Here is a 25661-nt window from a genome sequence, read left to right on the forward strand (position 1 = left end):
AAATCCCCTGGAGAAGGGAATGGCAACCCACTCCGGTATTCTTGCCTGGAGAATTCCATGGACAGACCATGGAGTCGCAAAGAGTCAGACACGACTGAGTGACTAACACTGGCCTCTAGAAGGAATCTACAAAGACATTTATTAAGATGTCAGAAGTATGACCTTTTTTCCTTTCTTTTTTGTCCCTCAGGGGGAGACCAAGCTGAAAATTACCTTGGACAGGACAGCTCCGATGATAATCACAGTGGAACTCATGGCCCTTCTTTTACATCAGATGCACCTTTTTTGTCAGATTATCAGGATGAGGGTGAGTGTCGTCTTTCTGTCTTTAGGATGACCATACTTTTATACTTTTTGTTCTGGGGTCTTTGCCTTTGGTCATTTTCAATCCAGCAGCCTTCAGAAGGTTCTCTGTATTGGTAATCACTTGTTTGCAAAGAACAACTATTTGTTTCATTGTGGTGCTATCCTCCTAGATAATTCAATAGTTCTCAAGTTAATGTACTTAGGGAAACACTAATTCCATATTGGAGCAGGAAGACATCATTATCGATCTTTCTATAAGAACTGTAGCTGAAAAGCTAAGAGACCTTTTTAAGATTGCAGGGCCCAGTTTAACGTTCTTTCATATTTTTTAGCTTCAGTGAAGTTCATGAGAATTAGAGCTTTTGTTTAATGATTATTGAATTATTGATTTATTGAGGATTATTTGAGACTCTTGAGCTTATCATATTATAATAGGATATCATTTTTACCCATACTCACATCCTTCTGACCATATTGGTGTTGTCTAAGGGGAAGGGAAAGCCACAAGAACCATTATGCAAATCTTCCTGGAACATCCATTTTATTTGAAGATTTGGGAATGGGAAGAGTTAAATAATTCAACCCTTATAAACATTATATTAGAAACACATTGGTATGTAATATAGTGGCATGCAAAATATATATGAATTTTTAAGATACATGAATATAAAAATTTTGGCATGGTGGCTGCCAGTTTCTGGCTCAGGCTCAGATATCCCAGGGGTGGGAGTTCACTGTGCCTTTTCTGGCATTTGGCCACTTGAACAGAAGGTTTGATCATCATTGATGCACATGGTTATCTTATCAAAGTCTCTCTTGTGCCTTTGCAGTGTGTGTGTGCCGGGGGGAGGTAGAAATGCTACTAAACTGAATATTAAATCGGAAGCTTATTATTCATTTAGGGATTGAGAGTAAAGTTTGTAAATTATTCTTTATTTTTCTTTATTAGTCTGTGATCTTGGTATTTATTTTTTTCCCAAATTTCCCTCTGACTTTGGCATTTTCCAAGTGTTCATAATCCCTGCATTCCCTTCTCCTTTTAATTTTTTATTAATTCTTATTTAATTTAGCCATTTTGGTGATTTTGTATTTTCTTCTTTTTCATTGAATTGATAACCACCAAACAAAACTATAGATTCAGTCATGCAGGAGCAGTTTATTTTGTTTGAGCTTTGTATCCTGGCTCAATTAGTAATACCTAAGTTTTTATACTAAAAACATCATTTGGATTGAAAGCTTAATAATTACATTGGTAGCTGATTAATAATTATACAAAATTAACAGTGCAAAACAAAAAATTTGTTTTGTTTGTTTTTGATCAATCTAATGCTTGACAGAGTTAGAACAATAGTACCTCATTAATCCATAGGTCACTTACTTAGTATTTCCAGTTTTCCCAAACACAGCTGAGAACTCAGTAAGTAAGCCAGAAAGACCTCTAAGTGGAAATAGTATATTTAAAATGTTTTCATTAAAAATAGTGAAATTAAAGAAAGTGATTAGTGTTGAGAGAGGTAAACCTATTACCTGGAAAATCCCAAAGCACATTAAAGTTAAAAGAATTCCCAAAGTGACACTGTTAATAGTAGAGGTAAGAATAGACTTGTTTATTTGATTGTAGCATGATAAGATATGTTTCTGCAAAACATTGAATCTAGCAAAGTGCCTAGTGCCTGATGGGTAATGGGCACAATAAGTGTTTGTTTCCTTCCCCTGAAAAATAAAGATATATACACTTCTTGTGAAATTAAAGAGACGCTTATAAAGATGTTAAAATTCTAAGTAAACTTTATATCCTATTTTACTAGATTATACCATTATAAAGAACAGTAACATTTGATATGCTATTTATTCATTATTTTAACAAATACTTATTTAGAGAGTATAAGGTAATACTGTGCTAAGCTATAAGTGAAATAGGCAGTAAAAAGTCAAACACTGTCCTTGCCCTCATGGAGCTGATTATCTCATTGGGAAAACACACTATTAACATGTTGACAAATGGACAGATATAAAGTCAGTATCTTCATTTGCTGATGAGATAGCTACAGTGATCCATTAGGAACAAAAGATTTTTTAAAAAAATTTTATTTATAGTGACATTATTCTAAACACTTGGAATTTTTAATCTTTATTAGAAAAATGAAAGGTCAGTCCTAAAGTTTTTCAGCTTGGTTGCTTTCCAGCTCTAGCAAGATCAGTATCCTAAACGTACAACTATGCAAGGACACAGTCTGACCCATTTGGCCATAACTTCAGTGATGAGAAGCAATAACCATGGTGCGTGTCGTGTTTGGGTCATGCTTTTGTGAAAACTACAAAGAGATCTAGAAGAATATAGAAACCTGACCAGGTGCACAGCATAAAATGAAAACCAAGGTTACATGCTAAACCATGCATAAAAATGAGAGCATGTTGCTACCTAATCACAATTCCTTCCCCTCTTCCTTTATAAATTGCCCTCAGTCTGAGAATGTCAGCTATAGCCTAGGGAGAGACACCTACAAACAAGAGCGTAACCCCATAATCAGGAATGAAAACTTGCTAACAAGTAATAAAATTTAGATTTATAGACTTAGGGAGGCATAGTTTCTACTATATTGAAGAAAAATTTTTTTAGTATGAAGCATTTATTGCAGTAACTATACAAAAGCCAGCCAACTATGAAGCTCAAAATCTGATTGCTCTCATTGTCCAAAATATACAATGGATATATAATTATGAAGAACCCCCGTGTATATACAGGACTTTCCAGGTGGCTCAGGGGTAAAGAATCTGCCTGCCAAGGCAGGGGATGCTGGTTCAGTCCCTGCATGGGGAAGATCTTTTGCAGAAGGAAATGGCAACGCACTCCAGTATTCTTGCCTGGGAAATCTCCTTGACAGAGGAGCCTGGCAGTCTGCAGTCCATGGGGTTGCAAGAACCAGAAATAACTTAGTGACTAAACAACACATATATAAATTTTTTAAAGATGGGTTAGGGAAAGTGTTCTGTAAAAGGTTATAGTGACTCCTTCTGGAAGAAAAATTTAAAAAATAAAATGATTTTAAGTGAAGAAACCAGAAATCTGTAATAATGTATTGATATTATGTATCATGTATTATTACCTTCTAATTAAAGAAAAGGTAATAAATGGTATTGATCAGATATATCTGGGAAGAAATGAGGAAGAATGTTTTTAGAACTTAATTTTACATCTGGATGTTAAAGGTTATAAAGCATTCTTGTTCTCCAGCAAAATGAAAAATAGAATTGGAAAAGTAAAAACCTGTAACCATCATTGGAGAAGAGTAAAAATGATTAAGTGTAGAGCCTTTATAGACCAATTTATATGCTACTTGATTTAAAAGAAATTGTAGACTTGTTAATGTACCAGTAGTGGCCATTTTCAACTCCATGCCTTTTCTGAAAGATATATTAAAAAACAGAATATTTTAAAAATAGAATCAGTTTTTATGGCTTTATTTTTAACACTTCTTAAAAACATTTCTCTGCTTTCAACTTGATTCTGAAATAGAAGGGTTTGGATTTAATATTATGAATAGCAGACTAGCTTTTGTTGATCATTGCGTGTTTTATTTCTATAATGATAATAATAACAGGTACAAGAAATTATTCTAATATCTTTCCTAAGGGAATAAAGAATATATTTTAAACAAAACTTTTAGTATTGTGAAATTAAAATGAAGGTTTAATTTATTGATTAGATTTTTGTGTCTGGAATTCATGCTTGTCTTAAATTTCTTTATACCAAAGTTAGAATCTTGAGATCTAGGAGTTGGAAGAAATGATGGTCATTTAGTAACAGGAATAATTTATTGAGCACTTACTATGCTGTGCTAAGTGCTTTTTGGTGAATTATCTTATTTAATTCTCAGACCAGCTCAGAGAAGAAAGAAATGTCCCCATTTTACAGACAAAGAAATTAAATGACTTGGCCAAGGATGATATACCTAACACATGGGAGGTATGGGTTGGGGGTAGGATTCTAATAGATTATTCCAAAGCTGCTGCTTTTTGAAGAGCTCTAGTTAGCTGGATGTTTGTCTTCTGAAACCCACTCTCATGGACTTTATATATCATTCTCTTATTGCTTTTATTTCACCAAATATAATGTTTATTTAAAAATAAATGTATTTAAAGCTAAAAATTATCCTCTAAAACCTACATTAACTACATCATACAAAATTTGATATATATCACTTTCATTATAATTCATAATTCCTTTCTAAGTATTTTGTAATTTGTTTTATGAAATCCTTTTTAACCTATGTGTTATTTAAAAGGGTTTTTGGGTTTTTCCTGGCTTTTGTTTTGTTTTCATTTCTAGGGATTTTTAAATCTGCTTTTTAAAATTTGTTATTTTTCTAACTTTATTACCTAATAATATAAGAACATAATCTATATTGTTTATCTGTTTTAGACTTTATTGAGACTTCTTTTGTCACCTAGTAATAATCAGCCTATGCTTATGTTCTATGTACACCCTGAAGTATTTATTGGGTACTTTTACTATTTCTATACTAGTGAATAATGTTCTTCAAATCTTTTGTGTCCAAGCTTTTATCTGCTGAAAAGTTTGTGTTAAAATCTCCAGTATAGTTGCAGATTTATCCATTTTCCTTTTTTGTTTTACATTCTCAAAGTCTTCTAAAGAGGTCTAATTATTTTAAAAGGCTTCCTCTTATAGAGCTGAAAACCTATCCCTAGAACTTCTACTAATTAAGCTAGTTTTGCCATCTAAGTCTACTCATGTTGTTGTTTAGTCAGTAAGTCATATCTGACTGTTTGTGACCCCATGAACTGCAGCATGCCAGGCTTCCCTCTCCTTTACTGTCTCCCGGAGTTTGCTCAAACTCATGTCCATTGAGTTGGTGTTGCCCTTCAACCATCTCATCCTTTATTGCCCCCTTTTCCTCCTGCCCTCCATCTTTCCCAGCATCAGGGTCTTTTCCAGTGAGCTGGCTCTTCGTATCAGGTGGCCAAAGTATTGGAGCCTTAGCTTCAGCATCAGTCCTTCCAATGAACATTCAGGGTTGATTTCCTATAGGATTGACTGGTTTGATCTCCTTGCTGTCCAAGGGACTCTCAAGAGTCTTCTCCAGTACCATAATTTGAAAACATCAATTCTTCAGTTCTCAGCCTTCTTTATGGTCCACCTCTCACATTCCACACGTGACTACTGGAAAAACCATAGAAAGTCTACTCATAGCACCCCTGATAGATTTTATATTCAGTGAGGATAAAAAAATGTTTGTTCACAAGCCAGTTTGAGACCTCATTGCTGTGAGTTGTGTGTAAGGCCTGATTTCACTATATAAATTATATTGTTTCACATAATAAATAAACTGCACTTCTTATAGTACTTATGGGAAGTATGAATTAATGGTGCAGTGATTAGTGGCAAGTGACCCCCTCTGATCAGGTAAACCTTAGGCTGAATACTGCTGACAGCTTTGGAGGAAAATGTGTATGTTTTATGGCTGCTTTACTTGGAATGTTAGCAAGCTATTGCAAGTTCAGTCATTGGTACCCTAGTAGGTTGAAAGAGTTAATGGCCTAAAAACAGCAAGCCATTTGCTTCCTTCTCACTGATGGGGTCAAGCACATTACATTCTTCGTGTGTATTTTTCTTAAATTATATAAACTATATGAACATATTTAGGGTTGTTAGTTCCTTCTTATTCTATTATATGATGATAATAAAAGTGACTCAGATAGTCTCTCTCCATATATGATTATATAAATAAACATACATACATTCAAATAGGCATTTATCTCATTTTATTTTTATTCTTCAGTTATTTGCTTTTATCTTTATTGCTTGTGGGTTTATTTTTCTTTAATAAGGCATATGACTCCTGTCAAACCTAACAGAAGTTATGTCTGTGTATTTAGAGTGTACACTGTGGAAGAGCACAAAACTGGTTTCCATGTCTATGTTTTGAGAGTCAAAGAATAAATTCCTACTGTAAAACACATACTTTCATGAGCATGGTAGATTTTGAACAAGTCTCTGTTGGCTTCAGGTGAGTCTATCAGATTTCAGATCATTGGGAGAAATTAAGGACTCAGTGTTGAGTTAACTGTGATAAGGGTAAGTAAGCTGTCACTCAGGATTGCGGTGGCCTCCTTCATGAAGATAAATGTCTTATTAGATCTAAGACATCATGTCGTTTATATAGTCTGGTATAAATCACAGATGAAGATGACAAACTGGGCTTCAAAGTTGACAGTAATTTATATAACTTAAACAAATGATTACCAAGGATTATACATGTTTTGTGAAGAATAAAAAAAACAATAACAATTATCTGTCTATGAACTACTCATTTTTCATTCTTCAGCTAAGCATGTTTGGGCTGTTGGTGCGTATTTAAACTCTAACCTTCTGTCCAGTGCTTTAGTTAAAGCACTCTCGCATGTGTTGATGGTTGGATAGCTTCCATAATGCTTCTTCCACTAGGAAAAACTCCTTGCAAACTTAACCCACATTTTAACATTAAAACCGTGGCAGTTTAGACATGGAAGAGACTTGGTAATCACCCATTCTAATCTCTGTTTTACCAAAATGGAAACTACAGTTTAAAAAGGGTCAGGTGCCTGGTCCTATGGTCAGCAAGACAGAATCAGTAAGAAAACCAAGACCTGGGCACAGCCTCCCCTGACCCATGCTGTGTCCTTCCTCACCTGCCTGATCTCAGCATGCTTTTCAGTGCGGACCCAGATAGCTTTGCCTGACCACAGGCATTAAGCTATTATTTCAGAAGTTTTAGTCAAGTTCTGCAGACATGTGTCTCTCTCTGGCCTATGTATGTTATCTTCCCAGAATGATGTGGAAGCAGTATTTTATAAAGAATTTCAAAGGGCTCCATAAATTCGGACAATTACAATTGTGAATAGCATACAATTAATTTCTGAATTGACTTGACAGAGAACTAATTCGTTATCTTTTTTGGCCTTTTTGTCCATGTTATAGATTTTAATAGACTGCCAATGAAGAGTTAGTTATTGAATTCCTATATTGAATGTCCTTATTCAGTCATGAATTTAGAGGCCGAGTGGAGGATACAAAAAGAAATAAGATGAGATTCCTTTGGTGAGTAAGGAAATATTCTAGTTGAAGAGAGAAGACTGAACACCCCCACAGGAAGGGATATGGTACATAATCAAGTGCTGATTTTGAAGGACTGAGTTTTCAGGGGAAAAAAACAGTTGGTTGGACTTACAGTAGTTTGAAAGAAAGTCAGGATAAGATTTGGCCTATGCTGTAGCCAACGTGATTTTAGAAATTTTTTCCACCCTGGCAACGTGAGCGAAAGCCCATTCTTTGAAAGGTCAACATTTATTGAGCTTCCACTATAATTAGTAGTGAAGTAACAGTGGCCATTTTTAAATGTAAATACTTGATTTTTAAGTGAGTGATTTGGCTGATGAGATTAAGCTTTTTTATATTGCCTCAAATATTTTTTGTTTCTCTCCAAATTCTAAACGAGTCAATGAGTGTAGTGGTAGTATGAAAGTCCTAGTATGTGATTGTTGAAGTTGTTAGTGTGGTCATTACAGTGGTGGCAAAATGATATACAGTGTTTTGGTTGCTAATGTAATATAGTTATCTGATATATATATATGTATATATATATATAACTGAGTCAAAGGCAGACCCTTCTTCTTCAAGCTGCAAAGCCATTGACCATTTTTATCTCAAAGTTTAATATTCACTTAAATGTGAAAGAATTTTGTTTAAGCATAAAACTTTCAGGCCAAGTATGTAGACACATATACTTAATTTATATAGGCATAAATTTATATTTATACTTAATATATATTATGCTTTATATATTTTTGTTGTATATATATGTAAGTGTATATTTAGAGTGATTTCTTCATGCTTTGGTGATCTTTGTTCTTCTAGCCATAAATTCTTTTGCTTTGTCACAGAACTCTGGCTTTTCAAGTAAAAAGTAAATGTTAGTAATGCTGTTTAAAATGATGCTGAAACATGTTAATCTAGAATATTATTGTCTACTATGGGAAGACTGTTGAATTCATAAACTATAATTACACTTATGCTCTACACTGCCTTTCTGACTTTGAGTGACAGGCTTTTTAATGTTAGGCCCTAAGTAGCTTAAACCCAGATACATTAGTCTAGAGGGAAAGATTATACAAAGTGGCTTCTCTGGCTTGTAAAACTGGGATTTATAGGGGAGTTGTTCCTTCATGGAAAATTTTCACTTACAGAAACCTTTAGCCAATTATTTGCAGACCCATTTCTATCAGCTGTTAGGGTATAGCTTATATGGTATAGTTTATTTTAATGGAATTCTCTAAGAGATAAGCATCATTTTAATGATTAATTTTGTAATTATGTTATTTCATAATAATACTCCAGATTTTGTTTTAATCAAAAAAACATAGGGTTAACTGGGATCATGAACACTCCTTCCTACAAATGACCATTATCATCATTGAAAGACATTTATGAATATCCAAGTACGTAGTTGGGCCTAGAGATTGTCACAGTTTGGGGGAAAAAAATCACTTGAGTTATCTAATCTAGCCCTTCTAATGAATTCACATCATTCTTACTAATATCTCATTTAATTAATTATCAAATATAGCCATTATGCTCTGTATCCTTCCTTTGTAGGACATATTTCCCGCCCAACTATTATTACTAATTTATTCTTCATGTCTAATCTAAACTTTTCCTTCCTTAGTTTCAGGCCATTGCTCTCTTCTATACCATCTTCTGAGACTGGATAATTCCCCTAATTCATTTATATTGTTACCTTTAGAAGGTATTTAAAGACTGTGAACATTGATCCCTAGAGTCTTCACTTTTCCAAACTACATAAATTTCAGTTCTCTTAATCCTTACTTCACTCTGCTCCTGTCATCCTCTCCACTTCTTGGGCATTTTATCACATTCCTTGATATTTTCCATTCCAAAGGGATCACCTAAGCAAAAGAGCTGACTAAAGCATAAAATCTCATATAAACCTCTTGAAGACGCCTAAGTGTTTATTTGATGTTGGTGTTGGTGATCATCTGGTGGGCACACTAGTGTAGTGCTTGCTTTGGCATATGTTGGGATATATGTGTATTTTAATGCCTTAATGTATTATGGCCTGTTGTAATTGAATGTCTATAAAGTAGCAGTTAAAAGGGTTTTATAGACTTTAAAAGAGATTAGAATTCTCTAGCCCCCTCTTGTGGTAAAAGAAAATACTACTTTTGAACTTTTCCGGATTGTTTTGTTTTAAATGATGTCCAAGGCTATAAGATACATAAGTTCTCAACATGTAAATATAGGGAATGAATCCAAGAATTTTAAAATTGTAGACTAATACATATAAAAACTATACACACACACATATATTGTATATGTGTATGCATATATATATTCAAGCATGAACACACACTCAGATCTGAGAAGTTCGTATTCTTTTATTAATGCCCTAAAACCTAAAAGATATTACTTTCTTAACAACTGTCATTTCAGTATATTCTTATTACACAAATCAGGAGGAAGACAAATAAAACCATAATCTTGAGGATTTGTATTCCTAAATAGATAAATGAGGGAGGCTTGAATATGAATTTTAAACCAAATTTGCAGGTATTTTTCTTTTCTATTAAAAATGGATATTGTTAGCATTTCTAACAGATTTAAACATATATCCTATATCTCCTGTAACAAATTAATTTATCAGTTTTATAATTTATTTCTGTGAATTTCAAATATATTTACATAAATGTCTAGTAAGTAGCAAACAGATGAAGGGAAGACTGAACTGGCATGCAGATGAGTTCAAGTGTATTGCCTGTGGAAAAAATTTCTACATGTAGCACCAAATTGTATTTCTAGGAGGCCATTAAAAGTAACATTTCTGTTCTTCCTTGGAATAGTTGGTCTAGATACAAGAACCAGTGAAGAGTTGCTATTAATATGCCTTACATGGCAATCCAGGAGGTGAAAAGATTAAAGTTAGACATTGCCCCTCAGTAGTTTTTTTAAGCTACTTGAAAAGCTTTAATAATGGTTGAGGTAGATTGCCTTTATGCTCAAGTCACATTCTAATGAAAAAAAAATGGGGTCCTGTAGCAATTCTAAGAACTCTAGAAATAAATTAGAGACCATGATTTTTAATATTAAATATTTTTAATTTTAAAAGAGAGGATTTAATATTACATTCACTGAGGAAGTACAAGAGAAGAGTGGCATAGACATAGCAGAACAAAATGATAAGGGGTTTCACACAGGTGAAATAAGAAAGAATAGTGTAATGACTTAAATATTAAATAGAAAACTGGTAGTTTTGACTGATTCTCTTTTTTCTCCCCCATTTGAAGAGATGATAATTGTTTTTTTCAAACAGGGAAATTAATTCACTTTATGTGCTTCTCCCTTAAGATGTATGAATATAATTTTAATCTCAGCTATTAATTAATTTTTAGTATTGACATTCCTCTGAATATCTGAAGACAATTTTACAAACCTAAAGATGAAATCTCTTAATAACAAAGTATTTATGGATCTTCATAGTAAAAGTCTAGTTTTTACACTTTTAGAAAAACAATAATTTGACAGCACTTTTGAGATTTATCTGTAGTCAGGTTGAGAGATCTTATATACCCCTATTTCCTAATCTGTGGTCAGGTTTCTCAGGCTGGCTCTGATTTTTTCATGTTAAGGCCATACTTTTCATGAGACAGACTAAAAAACTTGGGAACTTTCTTTTAATTAAAGAGATGCAGATAATGGCCTTTAGTTATACCTGTGTCTGTTTCAATTAGTTTGATCATCAAAAAATTACAACTGCTCTTAGGTACATGTTCTTTGACTATTGATTTTAAATTAAGCGTATATACTTTCACAGAGCTCTTTTATGTGTAGCTTTCTTATTTCAAGATAAGTGTTTACTTGGCTATTGGAAAAAGATTCGTTTTAGAAAAATTGTTTATTAACTCAAATTTATTAATCAGTTTAAGATTTTGTATTCTTTCTTTTAGCATTAAAATTAGGGAAATTAAAACAACCAGTTTGTTGGATGGTTACAGTTAATACGTTGTAATATAGAAACTGTTTGCAAATATTTGGCTTTGTAGCCATAAGGAGGTGTCAGAAGGTTTGTTGGAGTTTTGTGATCATTGTCAAAGTATAGGATAGAAGAGAGTTTTCTAGAAAACCTCTTCTGAGTTCTTATTAAATGTCATTATAAATAATTTTTATTTTCCTTGTCATATCTTTAAAGCTGAAAATAAGGCAGGTTACTTACTTCTTCCTTGCTTTTTCACTCCATATTACAGATACTTTCAGTTGTAAAGCAAGAATTTTTCCTGAATTTTTCAAAGGAACACCAGGTCAATTCAAGGAGCTTGTCATGTGAAATCATTTGCACGTTGCTTCTTCAAGAATAACAAATTTATTTAAATTTGATAGTGTTGTTTTTAAGTGTTTCTCTCTTAATTTAGAATTCCTTAAAAAACCCTTTTCATTTAGGATAAGACATAAAAAGGAGCCAGAGAAACTTCTTACTGTCTTTTTCACTTGTTTAAATCCTGGTTTCCAAAAAAACAACTTTTCACTTCTTTTATATTTGTTCCACAGATAAATTATCAAATCATAATATAATTTAATTCTAAATATATATTAACTTTTTAAAAGATATGTTTCATTTCATGTTAAGAAACAATATATATAACTTGTCTTTTATATAAGTGGAAAGACGTTCTTCAGCTATACAAGAAGTCCCAGCTTTATCTAAACGAGAGAGAAAGGTACATGTATGAATAAGGACTTTGCATACTGGATGCAAAGAAATTTAGCACAACTGTTGGAAAAATTGATATTAATTTCAGTTTAGTTAAGAAGGCTAGGTTACTACACTAAATATGTCTCGCAAAAATAAATGCAGACTAACTTGCGAAGGTACATAAATTTATAAACTTTTGGATGTCTACATTTTGTTTCTGGTGGTGGCCTTCCTTAGCGTTTTTGTTGTTTCTTATACTCTTTTTGTTTAAGAAGTTAGTTGAGGAGAAATTTCTGGAATTGAGCAGGTTAATTCTAACAGTTGAGTTAGTATTTACAGCACATTTTACAGTTCCCTTATGATTGTTACTAGCGGTGTTATTATGACTGTTAGAGTATGAATCACTGTGCAGAGTGTTGCAGGGATCCTGGTCTAGCACTGTAGAAATCAGAACTAGGAAAAATGTTCACGACTTTGTTTACTTCTATAATGGAATAGGCAAAAACTGAGTTCTGATATAGTTATAATGTTCTTTAAACTCTTACCCAAGTTATCACTGACAAATTCTAACATATTCTGTTTTTCAGTCTAAAAGATATAAGACCGTATTAAATATGATTTCAATATATGGCAAAAGTGTAAAATTAAGAAAAGATTTCTATAAAAATTTTTGCACACTCTGCTAAATGAATTATTGAAATTCCAATAAAGAATATTTTAAAACTCTGAAAAGCAGTATGGGTTTTATTTTTCCTCAGTCCTTCCTGCTCTTATAAATGTGCCCTTGAAAGGTATGTCTATAGGGTTAGAAAAGAATATATTCTATACTATTTACCCGGTCAGGGAGATTTTTAAAACATGGCATCTCAATGTGAGATATTGACTAAAGGGGCTGGCAGGTTTACTGGCCTGGCAGATACAGCAAGTTTGCAGTAAATCCATGTGGTAAAAAACCTCTAAGAAGTTTTTGATTAAGAAACTTTTACTATCCTTTTAAAATGAAATATGCTGGTCATTTTTTAAAAGCTAAAAGCAGATATTTTATGTTGTTGTCTGAGTCAGATTCTGAAATATATTTTAATGAGTTTATTGTATGAAAGTTCTTGGATTTCTAAGATGCTAACTTAAATTATAAGTCCATAGTCCAGCAGATCCAGACATGTGAAAAGAAATTATAAAAATAAACTTATTCAGAAAAAATAAAAATAAAATTTTACATCTAAAACCAGAAAATCTGCATTCAAAGAAGAGTTAACATAGTTATTCTTTTATAAAAGTTATAAATTATTTAAAGATGTAATAACATCATGAACTCTGTCTAATGGTGAAATTAAAGAAAAACATTTTGAAATAATAAATGTAATTTAAAATACTTGTAGTTTTAAGAGCAAACTAAAATTTTGAGTAGTTTTTTTTTTTTTTTAATGCTTTACAGGTTACATTTCTACCTAGAATCAATGAGAGCAATTATTAATTTAAAACATAATGTGACAGGACTCTGTTAAGTGTCAATAAACAACTTTATTGGGAAGATGAATTTAGAAATTATGTTTTATATAGAAGTTCACAGTTAAAGTCTAAATTTATTGAGAATTAAAATTTGAAGATGGTGCATGCTCCTTCAGAAAGCCACATGCTCAATGAATATATTATCTCCCCCTTCAGATGTTTTATTAACAGGTTCTTCTTGAATTTTGTATAAAATCTGTTGTTTAACCCAACACTAATTGTTTAATTAAGACTTTAGACTTTTTGAAGTCTTATATGATTCAGTACTGTAAAGCTTTTTGATTTAATGAAGTAAAAGCAGAGGTTAAAAAGAGGTCTGTATCTCAAATTGATTTCTGGTTTCTGTTGAAGAAGAGCTATGTGTCTATAACCCTTCCAAATTAAGCTTAATTTTTAAAAAATCCTCAGTATCGCAGTAAAAACCTGCTGCTTAACTCACTGAGACCCTCTGTTCTACCCCACAATTTCAGGAGAGGCAACTAAAACAATCAGGATCATTCTTCACCTAGATAATGCTTTCCCTGCAGCTAATAGTCCCTTGTTCATCAAGGAAACAAATGTGCATAGAGGTGACATGCTCTTCACCTACCACTCTTTGTTCTAAGTTCCCTCAGACTGATTGTATCAGCCCCAGCACTGACAAATATCACCCCAAACTTTAACACTATGTTAAATTGAGTTATGAGGTTTTAAGGTTACACTCCCCTGGCTGAAGGCTGATTGTCTCTGAGAGATAAAGGAATTGTGCTCAATGATAACAGAATCCGTGCCATGGGATGATCCTGGTTATTGAACTCATAGCTCTCTTTATTTGGTTACTTGGTCACCCTTTTTTTTTTCCTGGGGAATGACTAGATACTAAATTGATTCACCACTTTCCACCTACTCCTCCAAGGATATTTTAGAAAGACCCACAAGCTACTAAATTGATTCACCACTTTCCATCTACTACTCCAAGAATATTTTAGAAAGACCCACAAGCATTCTAGGAGATGAAGGAATAAGACATAGCAAGCCAGTAGAACAACTGCTTGAAATGTGCTCTCACTTAGGGAACTACCAACTCTCACTTACCAACTACTGGAAACAAGAGAGACTCAATTCTTGTTTGCCCTTCTCCTGGCAGCTTGAATTTGTAAGAGGATCTGAGGATACAAAATGCTTCCTTCTCCTGCCTTCTGCCCTCCAAATTTTCATATATGCATTTAATCTCTGTTTTTAAAAATACTGTGATTTTTTTTTTTTTAATTTTTCTCTGGAGGCAGAAATTTCAGATTTGCTGTCTGGGCAAAATTTTAAGCTGCAGCCTTCATTGGTGACAGTTCTTCATGCCAATCTTTGCAATTCCAATCCAGCATGCCACTCCATAAGTGTCTTCATAGTAGTAAAAACTACTGGATAATGGTAAATTAAAGCCTGTCTGATGATTGTGAACACTCATTTTTTTCTTATATCATATAAATTTAAGAGAACTATTATGAGCAGAATTAATAATACCATAGGGAAAAACTTTAGCTGCATTGTAGGAATACTAGAGAAAGCTCTATTGAGGGAAAACTCTTTAAACAATGCAAAACATCATCCTACAAAAGATTTACTAGCCTGACCTTCATTACCAACAGCAACAATCACTTAGTATGCAACTATGCTGAGTACATGGCACTCTATAAGGTGAATTAATAATATCTGCTTTCTATAATACATTTCTTGAATGCCTACCATATGCGAGACATAGTATTTTACATACATTATCTCTAATCATCATCACTACTGTGCAGTGTAGGTATTATTGTTCCCATATTACAGATGAAGAAACTGAACATCAGAGATTAATTTGCTCAAGGTCTTAAGATAATAAAGTGGCAGAGGAGGGTTTGAATAAGTCTATATACATTCAAAGTCCATAACTTTTCGAATATGCCACACAGCCTCGCCGAAAAGGAAGTAACATTTGCTGTTGCTTCTCCAGATTCTTGTATACACTGCTAAAAGGAAAATTAGAGATTCTGGAATTACTTGGGAAAGCAGTATTATATTAATGGCTACTGTTCACTGAGCACTTACCCTCTGACAGGCATTGTGCAGAGCACTTACACATTTTCATATAGTCACTTTTAAGTCCAATATTCAAAAGCTAAAGGGCATTTAATTTCAAAGCTTATATTTCTTCCACATTGTCTTCCAGGACTGTAAAGAAGAGGGAGAGGAAATGGGCTGCAGCACAGTGCTATCCAATAAACTTTCTGCAATAATGGAAGTGTCCTATAATATTTACACTGTGCAATAGTATAGCCACTACCATATGTAACTACTGAGTACTTGAAAATGTGACTAGCAAGACTGAGGCTAAATTAGGGAGTTCCCTGGCAGTTCAGTGGTTAGGATTTTGCACTTTCACTGCTGAGGGTGTGGGTTCAATCCCTGGTTGTGGAACTAAGACCCTGCAAGCTGTGCAGCGTGGCCAAATACATATATATTTTTAGTTAATCTAAATGGTTTCATGTAGTAGGGGTGGGAAAAATTGGAGATTGGTCCATTATACATAAAAGAGATAACTAATGAGAACCTACTATTTAGCACTGAGAACTCCATTCAGTGATCTGTGATGACCTAAATGGGAAGGAAATCTAAAAAAAAGAGTGGATTTATGTGTACGTATAAGTAATTCACTTTACTGTACAGCAGAAATTAACACAACATTGTAAAGCAACTTGTACTCCAGTAAAAAGTTAATTTTAAAAAATTAAAAATAAATAAATGGCTTCGTGTAACTAGTGGATTCCACATAGGAGGATGAAACTCAGAATGGCTTCTTCTTAACCACATAGTCAAGACAACCTGGAAATAGTATTTCAGAAACTTCTTGAAAGATGGATTGGACATAAGTTGGGTGGGCAAGAGAAAAAAGAAAGGAAGGCTCAGACATTGGCTGTGGCTGAGGAGAAGGTCAGAGGTGTGAGGTAGGTGAATAGGCAGAAGGACCCTCAAGTAAATTTATGTGAGAAGCCCAGAGAAAACAGGATGTGGAGTGGAAGAAGGGAAGTGACCTGGCAAAGTGCTTTGAAGAAGAGCATTAGAATCCATAGTTAATGGATTTGCACAGATTGAAAGGTAAATACAAATCAGCATTTTTTTCAGTATTCACCTGCTATAAATCATTACTCGACGTTTTGATGAGTGGCTTTGGAGTGAGTTGTTTAAATGGTGCTGTGATGTTTGTGTATGCTAGAAGCTTACAAGCTCTCATCCTACAGAACTCAGGCTCCTGAGTCATACGGCTGTAAGTTTCTGGGCGGGGCTAGGAGACTGTCATTTATTCCTTCACAAGTATTCGTTAAGTCAATAAATCATCTCCTTGTTTTGTGTCAATGCCATATCTAATCTTTCTTAAGAAACTAATTCTCCAAGACATTTAAAACTTTTTATTATAAAACTATTTAAGCCCCTGGTAATGAGTAATGATGACACTAACTTGTATGATTTTATAGCACTTTACAGTTTAAAAATCTTGTTTGAATGTGTCGTTCCATTTAACCCTCATAGCAACCTCATGAGGTGAGTGGTGTCTTTGTCTTATAAGTGAGAAAGCTTGAACTTGAGGTTTGTCTGAGATCATGCATCTCACATGCTCAGACCAGAAGCTGGGCAATTGCAGGGTCTGAGTTCTCTGAGCACACTCTATCCATGCTTATTCTTAGCCTCTGCTCCTTCTGCAGTAATAAGTACAGACATCCCAGTGAGCTGTAATACTTTCATGTGTGGTTTCAAATTAAACTGAGACACAAAAGAGGCAAACATGAGTCATCAAGTCTTTGGTTCCAACTACCAATTTGCAGGGGGAAAAGGACAGAACCTGTTGAACTTCCCTGTGAGTATGCAATTAGCAAAGTGCTGACAGTAGGAAATTCTAACAATTAAAAAGCCTAGATTTTTCAACAGATAAATTATAAGGAAAAGTAAGGGATGAAGGGCAACATGTAGATTAAAAGAGATTTACAAGGCAAAATTTTTTTACACGGGCCAGATTTTTAAAAAATCAACTTGCAGATGCATTAGAACCCAAATCTAAGAACTGTGATTTATTTTCTGGTCTACCACTTAGCCTCCTGAATTTATGCTTTTCTGTACTTATATTGAAAGAGCATTCCATTACATTTTTAGCTGTCCCTTTGGAAAATGCATAGTTAAATTTCAAAAAAAGAAGAAAAAGAATTAGGCAGTTGCTCTTTTCTGTATTGACCCTAACGGTGCATTCTAATTGGCTATAAACCCTTTACCCATTCAGTTTTCTTATCACTCACATTATGGTCGTCGCTTAAAATGGTTCTTTGGAAAGAAAGTATTTTGGATTAAAGAACTTTATCATAAGTTCCTAGTGTTCTGTAAATTCTGATAGTGCTCAATCTAGGAAAACAGTGAGGAGAAACTATTGGACATATTGTTAATTTCCTACTGAGTTCTAATCTACAATCAATACAAGAATGAAAACAAACATTAAAAAAAAGATTTCAAACATAAAAGGAATGCTTATACTAAAACCTGTAATGTCCAACTGTTTAAATTTGGTCTAGATAAACCATTTAAAACAAAATAAGTTCTTCACTCACAGGGGTGCTAAGTTTGCAGAAAAAATATTCCAGTGAGAGACAACCTTACAAATTCTGTTGCCAATAATTCTAAAGCTCCAGGAGACTGAAGAGCCTCAGTCATTTGACCTGTAGATTTTCCCACAAGCTATGATAATTCCTTTTGTTTTTATCTTCTCTGTTGCCCTGGGTTTGAAATAAATGAACTTATCAAAGTTTCAGGAATAATATGGGACAGGAAGATTTTGACAGGCATCCTAATTAGTCTGACCCATACTAATGTAAACAAATGCATTCTTCTCCATTATCAGGACAGTTCTAGGAAGGAAGAGCAAGATGTACATACAAAGATGTTCCTGTTTCAAGTTTTTTATAATAAAGGTGGAATTCTTGATGCTTTACAGACTTGAAAAGATTGCAGTGTTATAACATTAGTATAATGTAATTATATTTAAATTTCCCCATATTTTACTTGTTTTTCCTTCTACAAAGATTACTAATGAGTACTTCCCACTAGATTACACATTAAAAATCTTGGTCACTTCCTACTTTTATAACACCTATAGATTATTATACAGCATGTTATATCAAGAATTAAAATCTGAAAACAAGCTTGAAGCATTTCCTGTAGGAAAACATGGGAAGTTCTGGCAATAATCTGTACATTCATCCAACAAGTAGTACTTGTTGCTTTGTTTGTGTCAGACACAGCCAGGTACTTGGACTGTGACAGTGAATTAGACATGACCTTTTCCTGCAAGAAGCACACAGTCTATTGAAAAGACAATATCTGAATAAATAAATAATAAAAATGAGGAATATAAATGGTGTTGTGAGAGCACAGTGTGGGGAGCAGTAACTATACCTGGAAAGAAAACTGGTATTCAGAGAAGGTCTCTCAAGGAGGTGCTATTTGAATTAGGTCTTAAAAGGTAAATTGGAATTTATCAGGCTGAAAAGGGTTGGGCAGCAATAAAGCAATAAATGAAAATACTCAGTGTTGGACAAAAGTTTAGGAAGTAGCCACACACTGCGAGGGGGTATATTGCTTAGTCCTAGCTTCCAGAGGTAAGCTAGGAGAAAAGGTAACAAAAACTGCAATTGCAAATGTCTTTTGATTTAGCAGTTCAACTTTAAATGTACTTTAAGAAAATAAACATACATAAAAATGTTCAAGGGGGTTCATTGCAAACTTGTTTATAAAAGCACACAATTGAGAACCAGGTTAAACATCTAAGCTACTGCCACACAAAGGATTATATGCAGCCATTAAAAGTGATGTTTATAAAAGAATAATGACTATCAGAAGATATTTATACTTTAAGGGGAAGGCTTTAAGACAGTACATACAATAAGCTCTTACTTTTTGAAATAAATATATGTATTTCATATGTGCATAGATAAAAGACTATATTGTTCTTCACCAAAATATTTTTGACCTGATTTTACTTCTAAATTTTAATATACTGAACATTTATTATTTTCAGAATTAAAAATAGTTGTTTTTCAAAAATCTTGAAAATTTGCATGCAGAGTTCTAGGCCCAGAAGTTTCACTTTTGAGACGTTTATTCTAAGGAAATAAGCCAGTACAGCTCCTAGAACATCAAGTAATTGGAAAACAACCTAAATGTCTAATTACATGGAATTGGTTTAATAAATGACAGTACACCATATGATGGACTGCAGTTCAACCATTAAAAGTCATGTTGTCAGTAGAGGAGTCATTGTTGTCATAGGAAAATATTCATGATATATGAAAGGTAAAAAGCAGGGTACAAAACAGTACAGAAAGAGCATATACCAAAATGTTAATAGTGGCTTTCTCTGGGTTATGATATTATGTGTTTTTTCTCCTTTGTATGTTTCCCTATTTCTAAATTTGCTGGTTTGAGCATGTTACTTTTTAAAATTAAAGGTCATTGATTGGGTTTTTGTTTTTTTTTTTAACAAGTACGCTATAATTTGTGACATTAAAGAAGTGTTGACTAACCGCTGAGAACATACACAAGTCCACAGCGACATAAGTACATACAAAGAGCAAACATCAGGCACAGCATGTGTTTGTAAAGGGCTCAATGTCCTGTAAAGTACACCAACCAGACCTGGGAAGGTTATTCCTGCTGTGCCTGGGGCAGTGTTAGAGGAACAGATGCCCAGCACCCATGGTCCTATTTGGAATCTGCCCTCACTCAGCATCATCCCTCTCTCATCCCTTCTTCTGGTCCAGGCCTTCATATATGTTCTCCGTCTTTATTATAACCTCTTTTGCAGGTAGTGATAATGCCTAATCCAACTTTGTGTTGTTCTTCCTACCCTAGCCTCTAGAATCTGGCGTGGTACTTTTCACATAGGAATGCTCAATAATTGCTTGTTAAATAAATGTTAAAATAAATTAATTTAAAAAGAAAGGTCACAATGCTTTCTATCATAACACTTCCATTTTGTGCCCTATTTGGCAGAGTAATCCATTAGACTAATGTCTTTAAGGATCACTTTCTAATGATCTAAGTGAGAAACTTTTCTTCGGTTTTAATTGTTGAATATCCACAGTCCACTAAGTGTAATCTGAATTCTGTGAGCAAAATGCCTTGTGTACTTTCCCAGTTCTAAAGAAAAACATTAGCTAACACTTTCCACTGGAGTTCACCTGCCACTTCTCTGCCCAGTGATTGATGCAGTCTTGTGAGACTTTTCTCTTGTTAGTCTACATGCACTTGATGTCCCCTTCTCTAGCTTTGTTTTACTGTTGTCATTTTCATGCTACATTTTCAGTAGCAATGTCATTATCTTCCTTGTAAGTTGTGACAGGCTCTACTTATTGTATATCGGCATCCATTTCACTTTATTTCTTACTTGCAGAACCTTGATTTTGTCCACAGTAGCCATGTGCCCAGCTGAAAACACTTGCCTTCATAGACAGACCTGCGGTTGCTGCTGCTGCTAAGTCGCTTCAGTCGTGTCTGACTCTGTGTGACCCCATAGATGGCAGCCCACCAGGCTCCCCCGTCCCTGGGATTCTCCAGGCAAGAACACTGGAGTGGGTTGCCATTTCCCTCTCCAGCGCATGAAAGTGAAAAGTGAAAGTAAAGTCACTCAGTCGTGTCCAACTATTAGCAACCTCATGGACTGCAGCCTACCAGGCTCCTCCATCCATGGGATTTTCCAGACAAGAGTACTGGAGTGGGGTGCTGTTGCCTTCTCCGAGACCTGCCGTTAGGTAGCCATAATACAGAGTTCTTGCCAGGAAGGTGTAAGGTGAAGTCACTGGAAGAAATGTCTCTTCTCAAAAAGCTGAGGAAGCCTCTTGCTTCTCTTGCCTTTGCCTTTCCTCTTGTCCCTTTATCTTCTTCCTGCCTGGGATACAGAGTTGTTGCCTGGGAGTATAGCAGCCATTTACACAGAGACATTGTGACTTGCTCTGGCTACTGCCAGTAAGTAGCGAGACTGGAAGAACAGAAATGTCTAGGTCACTCTTTCTGTTATACCTTGAGTGTGATTATTAGTGAACTTCCTTTTATTATAGATTTTGTGCTAATTTTCCCCCTGGAATTAACTGCATTTCAAAAGAAAGAGGTCTAGATAAATATGCCTACAAATATGCACAACTTAAGCAAACATCTCAGTGCTTTTCTGTGCAAATTCTATGCCAAGACATAAAGGGGCAAAATAAGACTATCCCTGCCTTCAAGCAGCTTACAAATAGATTTATTTGAAAATGTACTGAAGGTAGACTATAGTAATTCTATAATGTAGTAAGAGAACAAAGGAGTATAAGACCACCTTGAGTGGAAAATTCTCCAGAAACTTCAAGGAGCCTTGAAGTACAGACAGCAGTTAAGAATGAAGGAAATGTAATACCAGAAAATAAGAAAGTATGAGCAAAGATATGAAAGGAGACTTTCTTGGGTTGAGTTGGGTAGCTGGGCTGGGAACAGAGGCTGCACAGGTAGGAGCAAGCAGAGACAAGGATGTAAAAATAGTTTGGGTATGAATTGTGAAGACTAAGCTTAAACTTTATTTTGTAAGTGGCTATGAAAAAAGTTTTATGAATGTACATGGTCAGATTTATGTTTTTGGAGGAAGGGGGCATTTTAGACAAGATTAAGAGGCTCTTGCCGTGGTGTTGGTGAACAGTGTTGAAGACCTTTCCATGTTACTGACATGTGATAAAGGAGAGGGATGGACTGGAAAGAGCATTTTGCCTCCAAAAATGATGAAAGAGGAGGATGAACTGGACTACAGAGATCATTGTTGAATATTGTTCCTTGAAAATCTTTTAAAATGTAGTGACTAGCTAACCTGTATGCAGGTCAAGAAGCAACAGTTTAGAACCGAACATGGAACAACAGACTGGTTCAAAATTGGGAAAGGAGTATATCAAGGCTGTATATTGTCACCCTCCTTATTTAACTTATATACAGAGTACATAATGCGAAATGCCAAGCTATATGAAGCTCAAGCTGAAATCAAAATTGCTGGGAGAAATATCAATAACCTCAGATATGCAGATAACACCACTCTATAGTGGCAGAAAGTGAAGAGGAACTAAAGAGCCACTTGATGAAGGTGAAAGAGGAGAGTGAAAAAAACTGGCTTAAAAATCAACATTCAGAAAACTAAGATCATGGCATCTGGTCCCATCACTTCATGGCAAATAGATGGGGAAAAAATGGAATCAGTGACAGACTTCATTTTCTTGGGCTCCAAAATCACTGTGGACAGTGACTGCAGCCATAAAATTAAAAGATGCCTACTCCTTGGAAGAAAAGCTATGACAAACCTAGACAGCTTATTAAAAAAGCAGAGACATCACTTTGCCGATAAAGGTCTGTATAGTCAAAGCTATGGTTTATCCTGTAGCTATGTATGGATGTGAGAGTTGGACCATAAAGAAAACTGAGCGCTGAAGGATTGATGCTTTTGAACTATGGCGCTAGAGAAGACTCTTAAGAGTCCCTTGGACATCAGGGAGATCAAACCAGTCAATCCTAAAGGAAATCAACCCTGAATATTCATTGGAAGGACTGCTGCTGAAGCTGAAGCTCTAATACTTTGACCACCTGATGCTGACTCATTGGAAAAGACCCTGATGCTGGGAAAGATTGAAGGCAGGAGGAGAAGGGGGAGACAGAGGTTGAGATGGTTGGATGGCATCACCGATTCAATGGACATGAGTGAGAAAACTCCAGGAGATTGTGAAGGACCAGGAAGCCTGTTATGCTGCAGTCCATGGGGTTGCAAAGAGTCAGACACTACTGAGCGACTGAACCATCTATCTTGAATGAGTTACGTATTTATATCTAGGAAGATATAAATTGGCCCTAATGATTTCTTGAGGAACCATTTTCTGCTTTTGGGTAAATGGAAAGCATGTACAAATATGTAGCTCCTACAATCGGGTTGGTTTACTTATTATCTAAATCCCTTGCTTTTTTCTCTCCATCCTGTTGTAGACTGCTAACTATATTACTGACTAGTCTGATATCCTCAAAAAAAAAAAAAAATGGAGATATTCTGAGACCTCACATGCCAAGATTCTCATTATCTCTATGCCTGCCATTGGTTGGGATGGCCTAAGCCTGAGTACACTGATTTCCAAAAGAAATAGACAACATTAGATGTTTAATGAGTTCAGTAATCACTGTCCTCTACTCCTCCTTTCCCAGCATGATAACAGTTGAATACGTTTTAAAATATCCATTAATTTTATGTATTCTTGCTGTCCCCCCAACTTTATTGGGGAATAATCAACAAATATAATTGTATATATTTAAAGTGTACATATATGCTTTGTGAAATGATTACCAAGATCAAGGTAATTAACACATCCATCACCTCACACACTTAAATTTCAGTCTCTCTTTTTTTCCCTTTTTCCCTTTTTTCGTTGTTGTGAGAATGCCTAAGATTTACTCTCAGCACCTATCAAGTATACAATACTGCATTTTATTTTTGCTCTTTTAACTACAATTATTGCTGATAAGAAGAAATGCTTTTTTGATAAGAGAATATGCATTATATTTTCTTTCTGTGTTTCCTTTGCCTAAGAAGATTTTGAAGATAAGCTAACTTTCTTTTTTATACTACAGTAACTATTACTATTTTTAGAAGTTACAAAGTTCATCTCCAATCATTCATTTTTATTTAACATTTATAAGTTTGCTGGGCACTGAGAGTTTCTACCATGTTATGGGTATTTATAGCAACCTTATTTCTGGAATAGTAAGGAAAAATTTTGCTTTTGAAGGACATACTTGTCTAGAAATATCAGTTTAATTTTAAGGTAATATTGATTTATTTAGCTCCTAGAATTGATTTAGAGTTTTTAAGGTATGCAGAGATCTCATTTAATTCATACTTAGGCCAAGTTTTTCCTGATGACGTGTTCTTGAATTATTATTTGGTTATTTGTGGTTCATGAGAGACTATTTCCTGGCATAATCGTTGATAGGAAATTCATGAGGATATCCTGGCAGACCAGTGATTACGACTCTGCACTCTCACTACAGCAGGTCTGAGTTCTGTCTCTGGTTGGGGAACTAAGATCCACAAGCCTGACGATATAGCTAAAAATAAATAAATAAGAACTCCAGGGGATAGGAAACTTACTCTTCTTTCCTTTTGACTTGATTTTTGTTCATGGCTTATCTTGTATACCTTTGGATCTCTTATGAAATATCCTAATAATTTTGCTTCTCAGTTTTTTTGCTTGTTAATTACTAGACAACCTTTGGTTATTTGTCCATTTATTAGATGGTTTTCATATAAGGGATATTTTAGACACTTAGTCATAAGCTTTCTTATCAAAGCTTCAAATTTTTATTAAAAGAGAAGAACCATCTCCAAAGCAATATTCAGAACGTTAATGTACCTGTTTTGATCAAGTTATATAGCACCACTATCTGCTATGGTTTCATATGTCCCAGATACACTGATGGAGGAAATGATTGGTGTCTCCAAGCTTGTCGTTATTTTCCCAGTTGCACCTATTCTTTCATATTAGCTTAAATATTGTTCTAGCTCTAATTCTTAAATTGTCTCCTCCAGGACTATAGAAGGGATATGGCAGGCAAATATCTTCCCCAAAGGAGATTCTCTGGAGCTGAGAGAACCTTTGGGATTTATAACTGAAGTGATTCTGCAGTGGACATGTGAACCTGCAGAATACCAGAAACTACTGAGAGACAGCTCTGGTTTCATACTTCTGATTGCCTGCTTGCCTTTTGCCATTCCAGTGTACTTCTTTTATCTCTTTTTCACTCTGTCAGAGAGTCATCAAAACAAAGCCCAAGACCTCATTTGCTCTAGAGAATTTCTATCAAAAGATTATTGTTACCACTCTGCATATTTGTGATTTCCTTCAAATGTTAAAGATTTATGTTTCTTTTTTGTCTCCACTTCAGGATGATCACTTATATTAAATTGGGAATACTGAAGTCTTTGAAAACATTGAAGCCAATAATAGAAAATCTTACGAAAGAAACAATTCTTAAATC

General features: G+C 34.6%; 1 protein-coding gene across 1 annotated transcript in view; it reads left to right on the plus strand.

Annotated features, from left to right (window-relative positions):
- The window catches only part of SKAP1 (src kinase associated phosphoprotein 1), a 301141-nt gene that overhangs the window by 100534 nt on the left and 174946 nt on the right, over positions 1-25661 (plus strand). The window contains exon 4 of the mRNA XM_061143829.1: positions 191-307. Within this exon, the coding sequence (XP_060999812.1) occupies positions 191-307 (117 nt within the window). The remainder of the gene's footprint in view (positions 1-190; positions 308-25661) is intronic.

The sequence above is a fragment of the Dama dama genome, chromosome 5 (genome assembly GCF_033118175.1).
Source record: "Dama dama isolate Ldn47 chromosome 5, ASM3311817v1, whole genome shotgun sequence".
Classification (NCBI taxonomy): Eukaryota; Metazoa; Chordata; class Mammalia; order Artiodactyla; family Cervidae; genus Dama; species Dama dama.